This window comes from Poecilia formosa, unplaced genomic scaffold, assembly GCF_000485575.1.
Source record: "Poecilia formosa unplaced genomic scaffold, Poecilia_formosa-5.1.2 Scaffold319, whole genome shotgun sequence".
Taxonomy (NCBI): domain Eukaryota; kingdom Metazoa; phylum Chordata; class Actinopteri; order Cyprinodontiformes; family Poeciliidae; genus Poecilia; species Poecilia formosa.
The window spans coordinates 625,099-642,783 of NW_006800258.1; the positions used below are offsets into that span (position 1 = coordinate 625,099).

The 17,685-nt window shown below is 39.7% G+C and overlaps 1 protein-coding gene across 1 annotated transcript; it reads left to right on the plus strand.

Moving 5' to 3' along the window:
* The first annotated feature begins 559 nt into the window (after positions 1-559).
* Positions 560-14,321, plus strand: aldh16a1 (aldehyde dehydrogenase 16 family, member A1). The gene is made up of 17 exons (XM_007573146.2): positions 560-830; positions 2,432-2,531; positions 2,606-2,732; positions 2,820-2,977; positions 3,058-3,135; positions 4,232-4,419; positions 4,503-4,658; positions 4,746-4,904; positions 6,519-6,672; positions 6,884-6,959; positions 8,014-8,119; positions 8,737-8,867; positions 8,954-9,124; positions 10,434-10,638; positions 10,712-10,897; positions 11,974-12,099; positions 12,204-14,321. The coding sequence occupies exons 1-17, from the start codon at positions 741-743 to the stop codon at positions 12,381-12,383; spliced, it is 2,391 nt and encodes a 796-aa protein (XP_007573208.1). The 5' UTR covers positions 560-740; the 3' UTR covers positions 12,384-14,321.
* The last annotated feature ends 3,364 nt before the right edge of the window (positions 14,322-17,685 follow it).

Here is a 17,685-nt window from a genome sequence, read left to right on the forward strand (position 1 = left end):
GCTCCGCCAGAAGATGCCACACCACTGAACTTAAAAAATCGTTTAGATGTTTTAATATTTTCTAACAAAATATAAATGAATTAGAATAAAAATGTTTTTTGAAATAATAATTATGTATGTCATAAAGCGTTAATACTTTTGTTTTGCATCTCGACCACAACACCGGTGTCGCGTTATGATTCGTCTCCCCCGCAAGTTGCGCCTCTACACGATATTTTACGGCTTCGTTTTTATCGCGAGGGTGCACTTAATGAACTCCTACATGAGACTACTTGAAATAAATAACTCAAGAAATTAACACCAAGGTCTTTTCAGCACTTTATAAATAACATCCTATCCCATTTTAAATAAATTTAACTGCTTTACATTGGTTTTATTAAATTGTCATTTTCTCTCTCTTTTTAAACCAAACAAATAATTAAAATAAAATTATTATAATTACATGTGAATTTTTTCCGACATGACGTTATTTTTTTGAGTCAATTTCCTAAATGTTCTTAAATGTACCATGGCTTGACCATAAAAATCTACATATAAGCGCAATGATGTGATTCCGTCATGTTACCGAACACATTTTGGTGGTGGAGCATGAACACCGGAAGTAAGTAGGAGTGAACCCTCCGCGGTGGATGTAGAGTAATAGGTCGGTGGTCTTGTTTTATAATCTCCGATTCTTGCTCTATAGTTAAGCCCCAAACGGAGACGGCGTGGTTTCCCTTTTATACTGAGTCCTAACTATTATGGCTGATAGCACCAACCCGACGGTGTACGAGATTTTTGAAAGCATGGAGCAGGGACCAGCTGCAGCTACTAGCACTCCCACTGCTCAGGTGAGTTTTCCAGTTTAATTTACTGCGGCTAACGTAATGAATTCGCTGTAGTTGCATTAAAAAGCCTATATGTGGCTGCATATACATGTATATACAGCAGTGGTGCAGGGCCAGTGCAGCCCTGTTTGATCCATGTGAAGCTCATTAACTGTTAGCTGACTGTAATTCACAAGGCAAACGTGACTTCTATCAGTGGACAGGAACAACGTCAAATGAAGGAGCTACGAAATATCTATAACATACGCAATTGTAATTATTGTGTATTCTCGGAGTCTTAAAAATAGCCTAGAAAACAGAAACAAACTCTGGTAACTTCTTCTAATCGGGTTTAAAGAGAATATTTTATCCAGTTATGTTTTACGTGCAATGAAAAGCTACTATTGAATATTACTGTTTGGTAAAAACATTTTGTAGAAACATGAACATGATTCGCAAATACTGTATTATTTATGTAAATCTACTTGGCCCACATGAGCTGAGTTCCATAAATATTTTGGGATTTTTATGAATTTAAAGGGTACTCACATACGATAACTTCATAGTATGAAGTTATCGTAAATATTTTGGACACAACATGGAGCTGCTGGCCAGGGAACATATTAATTATTATCATCATTGGTTCATTCTCAGTGATACACAGGACTACCTATTAATTCATTGGTAATTTTTTTTTCTTGAATGGATAGGGCACCAACTCTGCCTCCAGGCCAGGGCTCCAGGTTCTTCCAGATCCGGCCCTGGTTTCGTTCCATTCTGTCATACAGAACGGTTTTATAACTGGAGAAAACTGAAGACTTTCTATAACGTCTATGACTTTAAACATCCTGAAAAGTTAAACTGTTATATTCAGAGGCTGCTTACTAAAACATATTTCTCACTTTTATTACGCAGTTTGTGCATTCTGAGGTTGTAATTTATTTAATGTTGGGGTGTTTTTGGCTCCGTGTTATGTGGGAAGAACACAAAACTACAAAAAAAAGTGCAGATCAAGGTTGAGCTCTGGACTTTGATGTCTGGTTTGATGTCTGTCAATCATTGCCATATTCCATCCAGCCTGACCAGTCCCTGTCAAACAGAGGAGGCATCCTCGTCACCAATAAACTGAGAGCCTCAGTTCGAGTCATTCTTGCCCCCATTGGCCCATCAGAGCTTTTAAAGAATGCAGTGTGAGGCAGATTTGTTGGTATCATTAGCAAAGATGTGTAAAAAGCCATAAAAAAAATCAGAATAATCTCCCATCAATTTTTTTTTTTTTTTTTAAGAAATTCAACTTTTTGGAGAGAAAAATCCCACAATATTAAATCATGCTTGTGTACGTACCGCTCGACTTGCTGATAGTGAAGAAACAACTTGCAGTTACATGCAGCTGCTCATTGACAGCAATGCTAACTAGCCTTAGCATCAATGAGTGATTGACAGCAGTAAGACCCCGCCTCCCTGGCTGTGATTGGTTGTTTCTGACTGAACTTCAAAAAAAAATTCACAGATCATTTGTCTGATGTTATGCACTAATGGCATAGTGACAGTTTCTAGCAAATATGTAAAATTAGCATATTATTCATATTGTTTAAGGATTAATTTCTGTCCTTGTTCTCCATCAGGCCTGGTTGGACCATCACTCCCGTTCTCTGGGTTTCTTCATGGATGGGAAGTTCATCCTGCCAGCAGACAGACGGAGCCTCTCCCTGACTGATTCCAAAGGTGACAGCTGCGTCCGTGTCAGCTGATGACGTTTGATCAGAAATATAATTTCATGTTTCATCCCGTTTCCCCAGGCGGTGTTGTGTGCAGCACGGTGTGCGCTGAGGACGCTGATGTTTCCCAGTGTGCTTCTTCTGCTGCCGCCGGCTGGAAGTCCTGGAGCAGCCTGAGCTGCTCCCAGAGAGCCAAGGCCCTGCTGAGGTCCGACTCGCACACGCTGAACCCAGACCGCTCTGCTGGGCTTTGTTTGAGCCACTAACCTGGATGCTTCATGTCCGCCCCGAACAGGTTGGTGGGCGTCCTCGGGCTACACGGTCAGTGTGTGTCGGAGCTGTGTGCGCTGTGTGAGGCGTCCTGCTCACCCACCGCCCTGGTCAGGCTGCTGCAGTACTACAGCAGCTGGGCTCAGCTCAGAGACACGCTCATACCCGGCTGGACGCCTGTCGGTGAGAAATCATTATTATTATTATTTTAGTTTTATTTTATTTTCAAGGTTTTTGAATTAATTTGATTATTTCTCTTCCAGGCGTGGTTGTAGTCGTCTCTTCTCATGACTGCTCTCTCTATTCCCTCATGCTCAAAGTCCTGCCAGCGCTGGCCATGGGTAAAACACACACATCTGGATCTCAGATACAGTTTTTGTTTTGACGTCTAAACCTTTAAAATAGTCACAAACATTCCACACATAGTTGTGTTTTTTTATGAAAACAAATATCTCTGCCACATCGTTTAAAAAAATATCATCCCAAACCTATAGGTGGCAGTGTAGCACAAAGCTAAGACCTATATCAGCCAGTCAGATTGCTTCAAAACATCCGCAACTTCCTGTTAGCAATTAAACATGGCACCAAAAGCTTAATTTGTGTGGACAGATATATGCATATAGGTTGAGCTCATTTTAAATAGTGTATTAGAATATAACGTTAAATAAAAAAAAAGAAAAGAAAATGTCCATTTTGAATCATCAATGTATGGACATAGTGGTGCATTATTTGTCACAGACTGTAATGGGAATGGCACCAAATCTCCATTTTCCCATGTATACACACAAATCTTGACTTTGGAAGGAATTTTTCTAATCAGTTTCAGTGAAATTAAACAGTTTTCGTGTGGACGAGTGGGAAAACAAATACATAAAATGTATTTGTTTTCCCAGATGTCCGGCTACGTGTGGACGAAGACTAAGATGTTTTCAATGTGCCTTGAAAAGCTTTAATAACCCTTGAACTTGACCACAAGCTTTAAAATAGTCTTAAAGTAATGTTCTGTGACTGGAGGGGGTTGAGGCTACCAGTAGCTAGCTGCTAAAATATCATTGCTAGCTAGCTTTTTTTTTTTTTGTATTTGCCATTTGTAATTTCATATTTATCGCCAATTGGCTGGACAAAGTTTACACATTTGTGTGGAGATGTAGGTCTTAATATCTATTCATAATGTTTTAAAAAGTCTTAAATTCTTGTATCTTGAAGATTAAGGCCTTAAAATGTCTCAAATTCATTTTAAGAAGTAAGTCGGCCTTAAACATGGGATTCTGTTTCCAGTTTTAAATTTTAAGCATAAAAAAATGTATGTTGATCTTTCCCATACAATTCTAGTGAAACATTGAAACTTGCGTTTAGAACATTTTTACACAATGTAAGATACTTAAAGGGGTGTGAACACTTTCAGCAGGTTGTACCAGCGCTATCTGTTTGTTCCAGGAAACTCTGTGATTGTCGTTCCCGGTCGGAGCGCCGCCCCTCCAACGCTCCTCTTAGCGCAGCTCTTTACCGGAGCAGGGCTTCCTGCTGGGGTACTTAACATCCTGACAGGAAGTGATGTCACGTTGGGCGCCAAAGTGTCCCGGAATCCCGACGTGAGATTGATCGCTTACTGTGGCAACAAGCAGGTGTGTTACATGTCTGATGGTAGAATTAGCATCCGTTTGTTGAATTATTTTTACATCTGACCTTTCACCCCGCTCCCTCTCAGGACGGGCTGGCTCTGTGTAAGGCCTCAGCAGGGATGGGTGTCCCCGTGTCCGTCTCCTCATGCGTTGGTGCCACCTGCCCCTTTATCATCTTTGAGTCAGCTGACATCGACAGCGCCGTGGATGAAGTCATACAGATTGCTTTCAAGAAGAAGGAGGTGGGAGAAGAAGCAGCTGCAGCTTGTCTCTTGTTTTCTGTAATTCCACCAAAGTGTTGAGTTGTAAACTTTTCTCTGTGCCTTCAGGTCCACTGGGTGCTGTGTGTTCAGGAGAGTGTGTCGGACAGCGTTGTGGCCCGGCTAAAGCTGCGCATGGCGAACATAAAGAGTGTACCTCTGAGCAGCGACGCAGACAGGGTCCTGGTGGATGCTGCAGTACAGGAGGCTCTGCAGCAGGGGGCGACGGTTAGTTTCAAACCCTCAGGAAGCTACGAATGCTTAAAAATGTAATGCTGGATTCCAGTTGTAGTCGAAACTATGACAAAGTCAACTGAAAAGCCAAATCGCATCCCCCACTGGGAAAATGGGATGACCTTCAACTACCAGCAGTTACAACTTATAAGACTGACTTCACGTTTCAAAATGGCCACTCCTCGCATCAGTGGTAGTAAGATGTGGTGGAAGTATGTTTGTTTTACAAGACACACATATAAAGATGCTTCTTAAATTAATGTTACATTCAAGCAACTGAACATATAATCCAAACAAATTAAAATGGAAAGTACAGCTTAAAACGATGTTTTCAAACAGTGTTTATGGGTGTCGCCATGTTGAAATTCTGACTTTTAACCAGACGCCTTCACCCGGAGTCAAACCCAGCTCTGAGTTCCCATTTCCCAGGTGACTGGAAGGCATCAAAATGAACCCCTGTGTGAAAGCAAAATCCTGCCTCCAGACCAGTTCCACTAAAGTGGGTGGAGCCAGGAGACACTAAGGGGCGTGGCCAATTGTTGGGTTGACGAGAAATCCCTGTGGCCAACTTATCCACTGTCTCTCTATATGTAGTCACTTTTCAGAACCCAATAAGAACTTTTTTTTTCTTTTTTTTTCCCAGAAAAAGCGACTATCAACAATGTGACTTGTGACTTTTTTCTTTGTTACCTGAGACTTTTATGGCAACATGTGAAAACACCAGATGGTTTTCTAGTCAAACACCTGCCTCTGTGATGTAAACATCAACCAAGCTTTACTGTTTGTAACCAATAGGGTGTCTTTCTGGGTGTCTTTAATCTGGATATTTTACTTTGGTTTTTATCTTTTTATAAACAAAGTTATTAGAAATAAGTGTCCTTATTAAAATTCCACTGCAGTAGGCACCCTTTAGCCCAAAGGGGACAGCAAAAGATGGTTTTGGCAAAAATATTGCAGAACTGAACAAATTTACACTAAAGTGTCAACATTTGCACAGAAACAAAGATGGCACCATTAAGAGCCTACTTGGACACCATCTGCAAAAAATGTTGGTTTGAGGATTAGTTGCACTTTAAGATCTCATAGAAAAAGAGTTTCTAGACTTGTCACAAGTTGTTTTTTAGTTAGTTTTGTTCTTTAGTTGCATTTTAATTAAGGGTTTTGGAACTTTTGTCTTGAAATTTCAAAGCTATACAAAAATGTGACGAAACAAACTGACAGACACTTAAACCGCCTTCCAAAAGTATTCATATTTAATCAAAAAAAATTTCAGGTTAAAACTGCCTGGTTTTGTTTTGTTTTGTTTTTTTTGTTTTTTTTACAAAAAGTCTGTACTTGCACCCAGTGCCTCAGAGACAGTGTTTCTATAGAACTACATTTAGCTGCTAGCAGCTTGCTTTTGTAGGCACTCAAGCGTTCAGCCATGTTTTCTTTGTGGAACAGGTCGAGCTCAGCCAGACTGGATCAAGAGCTTCTTTGAACAGTGATTTTCAATTCTGCTGCAGTTGGATTTAGCTCTAAAAAGGGGCTAAAGATGAGTTCTGAATGTTAGCTGATGGAATCAGGACGGGGTTAAAAGGTTTTCCCGTTTTGTGTCCCTGTCCTCAGCTGGTCCAGCCTTGCGGTGTCAGTCCCGGAGCCCGGTACCCCCCCACGGTGCTCTGTGGGGCGGCCCCCTCCTCTCCATATGTGGTCACTCCACCTCCTGGGCCTCTGCTGCCTCTGCTGATGTTCAGGAGCAACACAGAAGCTGTGCTGCTGGGTAAACAAACAACACTTTAAAAAATGTGCCATTCTGTCAAACTCCCCTTTTACTAAAGCATTTTTAAAATTCAGGGAATAGCATCTGTTGCTGAAACATAAAAGCTTTCTACATGGATTTCACTGTTGTTCATTGAATCAATCACATATTTAAATAGAATTCAACCCCGGGTGTTTGGTGCTGTCATTGTTGTCGCTCTGTTTCCACACAGGGAACCACAGCCCTCATGGCCATGCAGCGTCCATCTGGACTGAAGACCTCACCCTGGCTCTGGAGACCGCTAAGAGGTTCACATTACTAAACATGTTTTTGTTATGCTACCAAAACGCATCATCTCATTACTCTTAAAGGGGCAGTATTATGTAAAATTGACTTTTTTGAACTTTACATCATGTTGTAATTTCATTCCTTCATCAAAAACATACCTGGTGTGTTGGCTTGATTCTTTCATGCATGTTTGAGGAATCCTTTAATCTCCATGGCAACCATTCAGTTGTGCAAAACACCTGGGCGGACCTAGCTCTGCTCCTCCTCAAAGCTGCAGTTTCCAAGCTTCTGCCTGACAGAGCAGGTGTACTCAGCTCCTTCAGACTAGCCAGCAGCAGTTAGCAAACACCCGGTGGAACTGCCCATCAGCTAAGCTTATTATATGAGCTACTTCTCAGTGCAACGTTAATTAAATGAAATGTTAAAGATTTAATAGAGGAGCCATGTTGTGATGACTTGCTGAAGGCGTAGTTTCAGAAAGAGCAGGAGTTTTTAAAGAGACAGAGGCCCAATTTCAAGGAGTTGAATTATGAAGTAAAATTCATTTTAAGTTATATTTGATATACAACACTTATTTATAGGAGCTGAAGGTAATGTAGTTATTGTATTATGCTATAAAATGGCACTATGTGCTTGGAAAACGCATAGCACTGCCCTTTTAATATCTGTAAATATTTTTAGAACTGTTAAATTAGTCCGTCCAATTTTTAGCAATTTCTCAATCGTGAAAATTAAACCAAAATCATCAGACAACCAGAATTTTTTTCACACTAGTGCATAATTGTTACCTTATTGCAAATTTTCTGGAAAAATTGTCAAGAAAAAAACTTTGGATTTAAGTGATGCCAACTCTCACCTGCAGGTGGCAGTACTTCTTACTTCTACCAAGCTGCTGCCTCAGCCTTACTTCATGTTCATGACTGATATATCGAGTAACACGTAGTTACGTTTACCGTCATGTATAAGTGCAAATGTTCCAAAATTCCTTGCTAATATTTGTAACGTAGAAGCTCAAATATTGTGAAACTCTTGTTGATTTTTTTTTACCCTCTTCCTGTGACTGTTTCCCTCCAGTCTGTCTGTGGGCTCTGTGTGGGTGAACTCCAGCTCCGTCTCCGATCCATGTTTTCCCGTTTCCGGTCACAAAGACAGTGGAACCGGCACCGACGGAGGACAGGAGGTGAGCTTGGATCTTTTTTCACCATGGCAACAGTTTGACTGTTCATCCCTGTGAAGCCACACAGCTGACTGCAGTAAAACACAATAAGCAATATTTTCATTTCGAACCCACTTTCGCTGCTAACCGATGGAATAAATAGACATTTGAGCTCAAAAACAAATATTTATAGTTTTTAATCTGTTATTCAGGTTATTTAACCATCAGATTGGTACAAAATGCTAATCTATCCATTCAGTGTTTCAGGAAGCAGAGATACTGGATATTTTCCCCCTTAACCTTTTTTACATGTTGTCACATTACAACCATAAACATCAACATGTTTTTTGGACAATACAACACAAACAATTATGTAACTGCAAAGTGAAAGACGGTATTTGGTTCCCTTGAATCATTCATTGCTTTGTAGAATCCTCTCTGAGCTCAAGCTCAGTCAAACGGCACAGAGAGCATCTGTGAAGATTAATTTTAAAGTTTTGCCACAGATTTTTCATGGGCTTTAGCAACTTTTCAGACAAAAAAATTCTGGTGTCGGCCAGAATTGGAATCGGCAGGCCAAGCTATTTAAAGATCTTTGATTGGTGCAGTCCTACTAATGGCGATTCTTATCTCTCCTCCAGGGTCTGTACCAGTTCCTGCGTCCTTCCTTTTCTTCTCCTCTTCCTCGCCCGTCTCCTGTTTCTTTGGAATACTCAAAGTTTGGAACAGAAGCTGCCCAGGTTGTCATTCCTGATAGCACAGATGGTGCCAGGCAGGTTTTTAATCCTCCCCAGATTAAACAATAAACTATAGAGTAGCTAGCACAGAGGAAAATGTTTATCTCTCTCTGTGTGACAGCATCCCTCAGTCCTACCCTCAGTTTGTCGGTGGTAAAGCATGTAAATCGGTGTCAGGCTGCAGTGTGGCTGTTCAGGCACCAGGGGGCGACATCGTGCTGGCCTTTTGTCCCGATGGAGGCCGAAAAGACGTCCGGAATGCCGTGGAGACTGCGATCAAAGTTCAACCTGGGTGAGAGCTTTGAGCACATATTCACAAATAAAAGCAAACGGCACAATGAAAAGAAACATGTTCTAACTAAGGAAGAGACAGGTTTTTATTCAGCTGGTTACAAGAAAGGAAGAAAAAGAAACGAAAAACAAGAAACACAGAAAGAAAACAAGACAGAAAAAAGCACGAAGAAACAAAGAAAAATACACAAACGATTTAAATAAAAGAGGAAGAACCTGAAACCTTTAACAAAACTGATATCTCCCTTTAACTTACAAATATTTTCATAAACCTACATCTGTAAGGTTGCACAGTCAATAACCAGGCCACATTTGTTTATGCTGGTATTAAAGATGGGAAGGAAAAAATGTTCAGAAACTAGATTTTGTCCCTTTACAGTTGAGTAAAAATGCAACCAACTGGAAGAAAGTAAAAAAATAAGCATTAAACATTTTCTATCATTTGTATCACGTGGGCTGACCAAGGCCGAAACATGTCCAGACATACAGTAACTAGCTATCGTTAAGTGGAGCTTTTCAAGTTCAGACTCAGAAGAAAACACATTTTATTGTCTTCCTGTGCTCCTCTTGTTATTCCTCCCTAGTTCAATGTGATAGAGATAAGACTGTTCCTGCTGAGTCAGACAGTGTCTGAACATAGTCCAGAGATTAATCATCAACAGAGAGTGATGAAACGATTTGTAATAAACACATCGTCTCCGATCCCGAACAGCTGCTGGCAAAACTCTGTAAACGTTCAGAGTTGGTGATCACGCACCGAAATATGACGGAGCGACACAAAGTGGTGTGAATGGTGGAGTGGAGCTGCAGCTAGCGATTAGATTAGCAATCGAGTTATTTCAACAGTTTATTGGACAAAGAAAATTAGCACTTTCTGCAGAGTTATTTATCTGCTTAAGTTTGTTTTGTACAACATTAAGAATACATGAAAAATGGAAATAACTGATTCAATTCCTTGTTTAAATAAGAAAATAAACATTTTATTTCCTTAGAACAACAAAGCATTCATTTAGTGAACAGTTGATCATTTGCAAAAGATGCATCTGCATGTAAAGTAGAATACTTCTAAATGTGATAAGCTCAGCCCCTTCTGCTTGACTTAACATGGTTGCTGTGTAGGACCTGTTGGTTTATTTTTGTATGAACAATTATTAACTGGACAGAAAAAGATGCTTAATTGGAGATTTAGTTTTCATAGTTTGAACCAGGTGAAGCTAAAACTGCTGGGTAGAACATATTTATTTCCACAGACCCATTTGTTAACGTCAAAGTCCAGTAAGAATCATTCTAACACTCCTTTCCTCCTTCAGCTGGATGAAGAAGAGTCCGTCTGCACGCGCTCAGTCGCTCTACTCTCTGGCTAAAGGTTTGGAGTCCAGGAGGAAGGAGGTTTCTGCGTCGGTCGGCGCCCAGCTGGGGGTTCCAGCCGAGGAAGCTGACAGAGAGGTGGAGCTCAGCGTTGGCCGGCTCAACGTCTGGGCGGCGTACTGTGACAAAGTACAAGGTGGCTCCCCGGTGAGGCCCATAGAATCTCTGCAGCGCCGCGCATCGCTGTGGTCAGCGTTGACCGTCTCCTCCTCTTCCTCAGCCCATGACCCAGTCCGGCGCCGCGCTCTCCTTCCCCGAACCACTGGGGGTCGTCGGGATCGTCTTACCCGACAACGCGCCCCTCCTCTCCATGGTAACCGTTCTCGGGGCAGCCATCGCAACAGGCAACGCGGTCGTCATGGTGCCCAGTCAGAGGTTTCCACTCCCCGCATTGGCTTTTGTTCAGGTAAAAGAGCAATTCAGTGCCGATGCAACAGATACAGAGATGCGAAAAAATATTTATGAAGTTCATATTAGGGATGCACAATATATCAGCAATAACAGTGGTATTGATCACTGCTAGTAATTTTTTAAACATATCAGTATGAATCCAATAAAAGAAACTTGGCCCATAACAACTAGTTAACATCTTATTGCCGTTTATGTTTCTTGGGACGTGGTTGGCCATTGAGCGCACCGATAAAGGCGCTCAGGCTGGCCAATCAATCGGCTCCATTTTCCTTGAATTTGGAAAATCGGCGATCGATTGATGTTTACATGTGAAACCGATCGTATTCACTAACCTTATCTATCCCGACAAAAGTCTGATAATTAGCTACTAGCTGATTACAAATTTGTGCAAAACTTGGTCAATATATTGGAAAAAAAAAAAAAAAAAAATCGCAATTGCGGCGTTTCCATTAAATATGAAATGCAGTTAAAATCACAAGTGAATAAGTTTGTTTTTACAACAGGTTTTTAAGAAACATGCTACAGAATCATCCTTCAAATGATTCCTGTCATCTTTTTCTTTGTGGTTTTTGTGATTGGCAACATCTGCTTGTTGACCAATGTGACTCTTTTGATGTGAAAAAAGTGTTCCCATTGCATTTTTGCTAAATAAACCAATTTACGGCTGAATAAGACCTCATCTTGGCTGCAAAATGTTTTATCGATAATCAAAATTACCGTGTTTCCATCAAGCAAATTTATTTTCAGGATGTCAAATTGTGGAGTTGGATGATCAATGGAAACGCAGTTACTGTTCCCTCGGTATCTGCCATAGTCAAACCTGCCCACCAGGTCACCTCTACATGGGCCTGCAGTCACCCCGCTGTGGCCAACTTAGCAACTTTGTCGCTATTGAAAGGGTTTAGATTTATCGGTTATCAGCTGACAATAATATCGATTTTCTTAATCAGCCAAACTTTTTCCATCAGTGCATTCCTCGTTTATAACCTTCAGAATCTCATTTTAAGACATTTTCCTGATCTCACCTGCACTCAGATTTGTATCTTTCGTGCATGTTTTGGTCCTCATCAGGTGCTCCAGTCCTCTGACCTGCCTGCAGGTCTGGTGAACATCATCACGGGAAATCGAGACCAGCTCACAGTGGCGCTGGCTAATCACAGCGTCATCAAGGCCATCTGGTACTGGGGCAGCGCCCAGGTGAGGACGACACGCTACCATCGTTAAATATAATAGACAGTTTATATATATATATGAATAATATGTATAATCTGATCATGTCTCTGTCCTGTGTGTTGTTTCAGGGCTGTCAGTACCTGCAGCACACCTGCACCAGCCCGCTGAAAACCCTCAGGCTGTCCTGGCAACAGGACGGGGAGGGGCGCGGCGCAGCCCCGGACTGGGCTCAGCCTCACCCGTCCCTGATGGAAGACCTGTGGAGAAACGCGGTCCAGTGGAAAAGCGTGTGGATTCCGACCGCATGAGACGCTGACCCCGTCCAGCAGCAGAGAGAACAGAAGGATGTTTGGTTATTAGTTCTGGCAGGAAGAGAAATCAGGTTAATTACTAACAGCAATACTCAAGATGATTTACTCACCTTTTACATTCTGTCCGAATATATCAAATATATGAGGACCATTTTTATTATTATTATTATTATTCACACTTTTTTTTTTCACTGGCAGTACTTCTTCATACTGTCAAAGTAAAAAGTGCAATTCTAACTGAACAGTGCTGACATGATGTTATATTTTGTGTTGAAATCATTTCATTTTCTCTGGATCTATCAGTGTTACACACATATTGGATAATGCTATTAAAAATCTCTGACAGATGTCAGTAAAGTGTCGGCCTTGGAGTCTGAGACATTGTGCTCGATTTGGCCAAACCGCAGCAGGGTTAGTGGGCGGGGCTTCTGTCTCCATGGTTTCAGCTCATTCACTCTCATTTGGTGAGTTGAAACGTCTGGACTTAAACATAATACGGTTATTGTGACCAGTCTTTGTTGAAATGTCACTGTTTTAATGAATACTGTACTTTCCAGAAGTCTTCATACCCTCTGAATTTTTTGATTACCTTTTTAACCTAGGTTTGCACCAATAGATCCTTAATTTTGGATGATCGGCGGTCGGCTGATTTCTTACATGTGAAACCAATATTTTCTACCTCTGCAAAGATCGTTGTCACTATGTTTGGAGACATTTCAAATAGGGATGCACAATATATCGCCACTAACATCGGTATTAGCCGATGTTAGTAATTTTTTTTTTAGCATGTCAGTATTGGTCCAATTAATAAAACTAAGCCAAGATAAACAACAGATATTTACTTTGATCTTGTTCACATCTGTTTCTGGTCTCTTCAGTAGAGAAATATTAGTCAAATAAAAAAATATCGGCCACAACAGTAATATTAATGTTGGGTACCAACATCAACACAAATGTTCATCTGTGTGCATTCCTAATTTCAAACAAAGAAAAATTATATTGGCTGATGAAGCTTTTTAAAAATTGGTGATTGGCCAGGAAACTGCAACTGGTGAGCCACTAGTTTAAACATGACTTTATGGGTATTTCATCTAGATTTTTTTTTTTTTTTTTGACAAACGAACACAAATGGTGCATCATTATGAAGTAAAAAGAAGAGAATTTACAAAGCCTAAGTTTGTACACTTGGATTAGGCGACCTCTGAAGGGATTTTATTGCACTTGATTTTATTCAGGGGTGTCAGAGTGAAGGATGTGAATACCAACTTTGTCAGAGATTTGTTAAATTTTTACGACATTGTATCTTTCTCTTTTCACTTCAAAATGACGCACTACTATCATGTTGGCCTGTCACGTAAAATCCCAATGAAATAAACTGAAGTTTATGGTTTATAATGTGACAAAATGTATAAAAGATTGAAGAAGTATCAATACCTTAAAAAGGTCCTAGATATGCAGTTTTGATCTCTAACATCTTACCTAACTGCCTTACTGTTACACACCAGAGGTCTATTCAGGTCCACCAGACTGAAGCGTCATCATCATGGGCTTCAGAATGACTTGTAGTGTTAACTGCTTAAAGTGACTGAGCTTAGTCTTCCCAGAAGGCTCTGTGTTAACAACAGTTAGATCTTTGTGGAACCGTGCCTGTATCTGTGGCCAAGTATAAACAGGACTGTCAGTGACTTAGCAAAAAAAAAAAAAAGCTAGCTCAGTTAAAAAAAATGACTGTAGATTTTGCTTGTATGTCTTTTTTACTGTACCATAAAACTGTAACAGAGGCCATGGGTTCACTATGCAGTGTAAACATTCTCTTCAAGATGTGAACATCTATGTCGAAATTGTGTGATTAAAGTTATTTTGAAATGTTTGTTACCACAGACTCATCAGGTACGTTTCTGTCCTAAGCCATAAATTAAAGAATTACACAAAGTATGCAATTTGTTGTGTAACTTGGTGCCTTAATGAATGATTTTGAATGCATTTCTGTATGCTTACCAGATTTCACTTGTAGATTTGTTGCTTTTGAGTTTACAAATTTAGAATTAATTTTATTGCTAGTTTATATTTACCCAGAACTCCTTCTATTATTGCTAATACGCTAGCCTAACCATTTCTTTCCACTCTTATCTCTCTTCGCTGCTCCATCTGGGCTTCTTCCCAATTAAGTGAATTTCTCCGGTACTATTTCTAACCGGACCAATCGGCTAACGGAAGGAGAAATTGTGAAAGATGACATCGATTTTCTGAGCTTTTTAAAAGGTTTTAGCAATGGCAGCAGAGGAAATGAACAGAGTCGTTCAATCCATGTTGGTCACACTTCCAAATGTTGAATTAACGTTAACAGCCGCCTCGTTGGGATTAGTACTTTTCTCTTCGTAGTGAAGGATGGTTGTGCACAGCGTTCGGTAAGCTTCATAGTGTCAAACTAGCGCAATACCTACATCACGGCCAAATGTTAGAAGTTAAGTAAAATTAAAAACTTCAAGAGTCCACGCCTTCATCAAGAAATCATTTCTAAATAGCCAAGCAAAGAACAAGTAGTTGGATTTTAGCATCATGTAGATGGACCTGGTGCTAATAGCTTACGTTGTAGTCAAAAGATGTCATAGAGAAGCTTTCTGTGTTTTAACATCCACATAAAATCTGTTACTAAATTAGCTTTCGAGCTTGAAAACATTTCCTGAATAAAGAGTTTTTTGGACAGGACATATAACCTCTGATTCTGATTTTAACTGGTCGGTTTCCTGACAGATCTGACTTTTTAAGCACAGGCCATAAATATTCATAATGGCTGCTGTGTAGACTTCTGGAGGGCAATATTAGCTTAAAGTTAGCTTATTGTTAGCCTGCTTTATCCATTAACTTGTTTTGATGTGTTTAGAATCTTTGGATCATCACTTGTGATATTAAAAATCTCTTGTTTCCACCATGTTTTTTATGTGTTCTTCGTACATGGTCTCCTTCAAACAAACTGTTGTCATCTCAAACTTATTTGACCATTAAAACCTACTATGGTCTATTTACGCTGGCATTTTTGTTTCAGAAAACCACTCCGTCTGTGGCAGCAAGTAGTAAAACTCACTTCACTGTGGACAGAGATGCAGGCAGCACATAATTAGACGACATGAGTAAAAAGGATTTGCTCCTAGCATCTCATTTTCAGAAACCAGTTTTGCTTCCCTTTTAGTTTTCTCCCTAACTGGTTCCAGCCAGAAGCCTGCTGACGTAAACACCTCTGTGGTCACAAGACCTGTCTCCTCCCTCCACTGTCTAATCTGAAGAGGAACAAAGTACCAGGAAGCGCAACCGAGAAACCGAGGAATGCCGAGTCACAACAGTGACACGGCACTTTTTTAGTGCTAACTCACATCCTACTTCTGAGAAAAAGCTGACTAATAGTGTCATATGATAGAAAAAGAGATGGAAAGCTATTGACAGAAATGCAGAGTCACTGTCTGAGTTTAGCTAAAAGTTTTGCCTACAATAAATTGTAGATTTTAAACTGTGGATCAGAGATACGATCCTGGACTTCAGCTGTGATGCAAATCAACTTTCTTTCTTTGAGGTTTTAATGTTCTCCATTAATTTCATATCTATTTCTGCTTTATTTCTCAATTTCTCTGTTTATTTAAAGGGACAATTCCCATTAATAAACAGCTTTATTTACACAACAGACAAAAGAGTTTAAAGAGTTTAGACTCTTTAAACTCTTTTGTCCGTTGTGTAGATAAAGCTGATTCAGTCCTACATGCTAATTTCAATTTGCAGCCTCTGGTAGATGAATGGTATAAAACACATTCTGTAAAGAACAAGCTTCCCATGTTAAGGTTTACCTTCCAGAACATTTAGACCACAGTTGCTTTTTATTTCTAAATAAAGACGTCAACATGTTAAGGAACAGGCTTTTTACATATTCAACATTGTTCAGTGCCAAGAATGCAGTTGGTTGCTTCCTCTAATCTCATGGGGACTTTTTCCACTTTGTCTCACATATTTCTAATTTCATAAGCGTTCCATTGATCAAAGTAAAGATTACAAAATGTGCCAGGAAACATAAACCAAATTGAAAAGATGTTACATTTTGTTACCATGCCTAGCCAAATTTAGTGTATCTAATTAAAAATGTGGTTTAAGCACTTTATGTCAAGAGAAGGTCTAATTTCTAAGACTGTTTGCAGTTTTTCATGACGCTTTGTTTTACAAAGGTAGCATGTCCTACAGGAGTTGTAACCAAATACTTTCAGTCTTGTTTTCTTTTGCTGACTCACAGTTCTCCATGCAGGCCTGAAACTAAAGAGCTAAAGGTGAAGAGGCAACTTGGAGACCAGATATTTGTCACCTAATGCCATCTGAAACGTAAGGGTTGATAAAAGTTTGATGAGATAGTACAGCTAAGGCTGTCAAACATAAATAATTCAGCTGAAATGGCTGAAACAGTGTTTTTCTAAGAAGGATGGAACACTCGGCATTTGTGTAATTGCCCTTTAACTTGAGTGACAGGTTCTGCAAAGTTGTTGTTTACTGTATATTCATATTGTCACAGACAACTTTTCAATGTGTGATCTTGAAACTCATTAATTTGTGCTTTAATCAAAGATAAATAAATGTTATTCAATGTAAATCTAATCTATCTGTGTATGTTACCTTGAATAGGGAATTAGTTTTTATATAGAAACTAGTTTGTTACTTTTTGCCACAAACTTCAGTCTATTCCATTGAGATTTTATGTGATAAACCAAACCAAAGTGATGCATAATTAAGAGGTGGGAGAAAAATGATGCATTGTTTTTATTCTTTTCTTTTTATCAAAATTCTTTTTTTTTAAAAATAACGTCCAAATGTTGCCCTTTGTCTGCTGTTAAAGACGCCAAACTACTAAACAAAATACTTTCATTGTTCACATAAATTATTAGGATTCAGACTGATAGGAGATATTTTTTTATTATCTTACTGTATATTTTAATATTGCATCTGTTTTTATGTGAAACTATGTAATGTAACATTCAGGGTGAAGGAAGGCACCTACAAAATAAAAAGTATTATTATTATTATTCAATTATTTACAACCCAAATACTCAAGTAGGCTCTTCCATGACTGAAGTTTGAGTTACGTGATTATGGGTGAACCGGCTCTGCGATGTGAGCCTCTTATAGAAGCAGGGAACGTTTGTTACGCATCAGCTGTCGATGAATCACAGAGGAACTATGTGTTACCACCAACCTCTGCAAGTTTGCTCACTGATTTTGTTGGCATTCATTTCTTATCTCTTTGCCTACGAGTACAAGTATGTCAGTT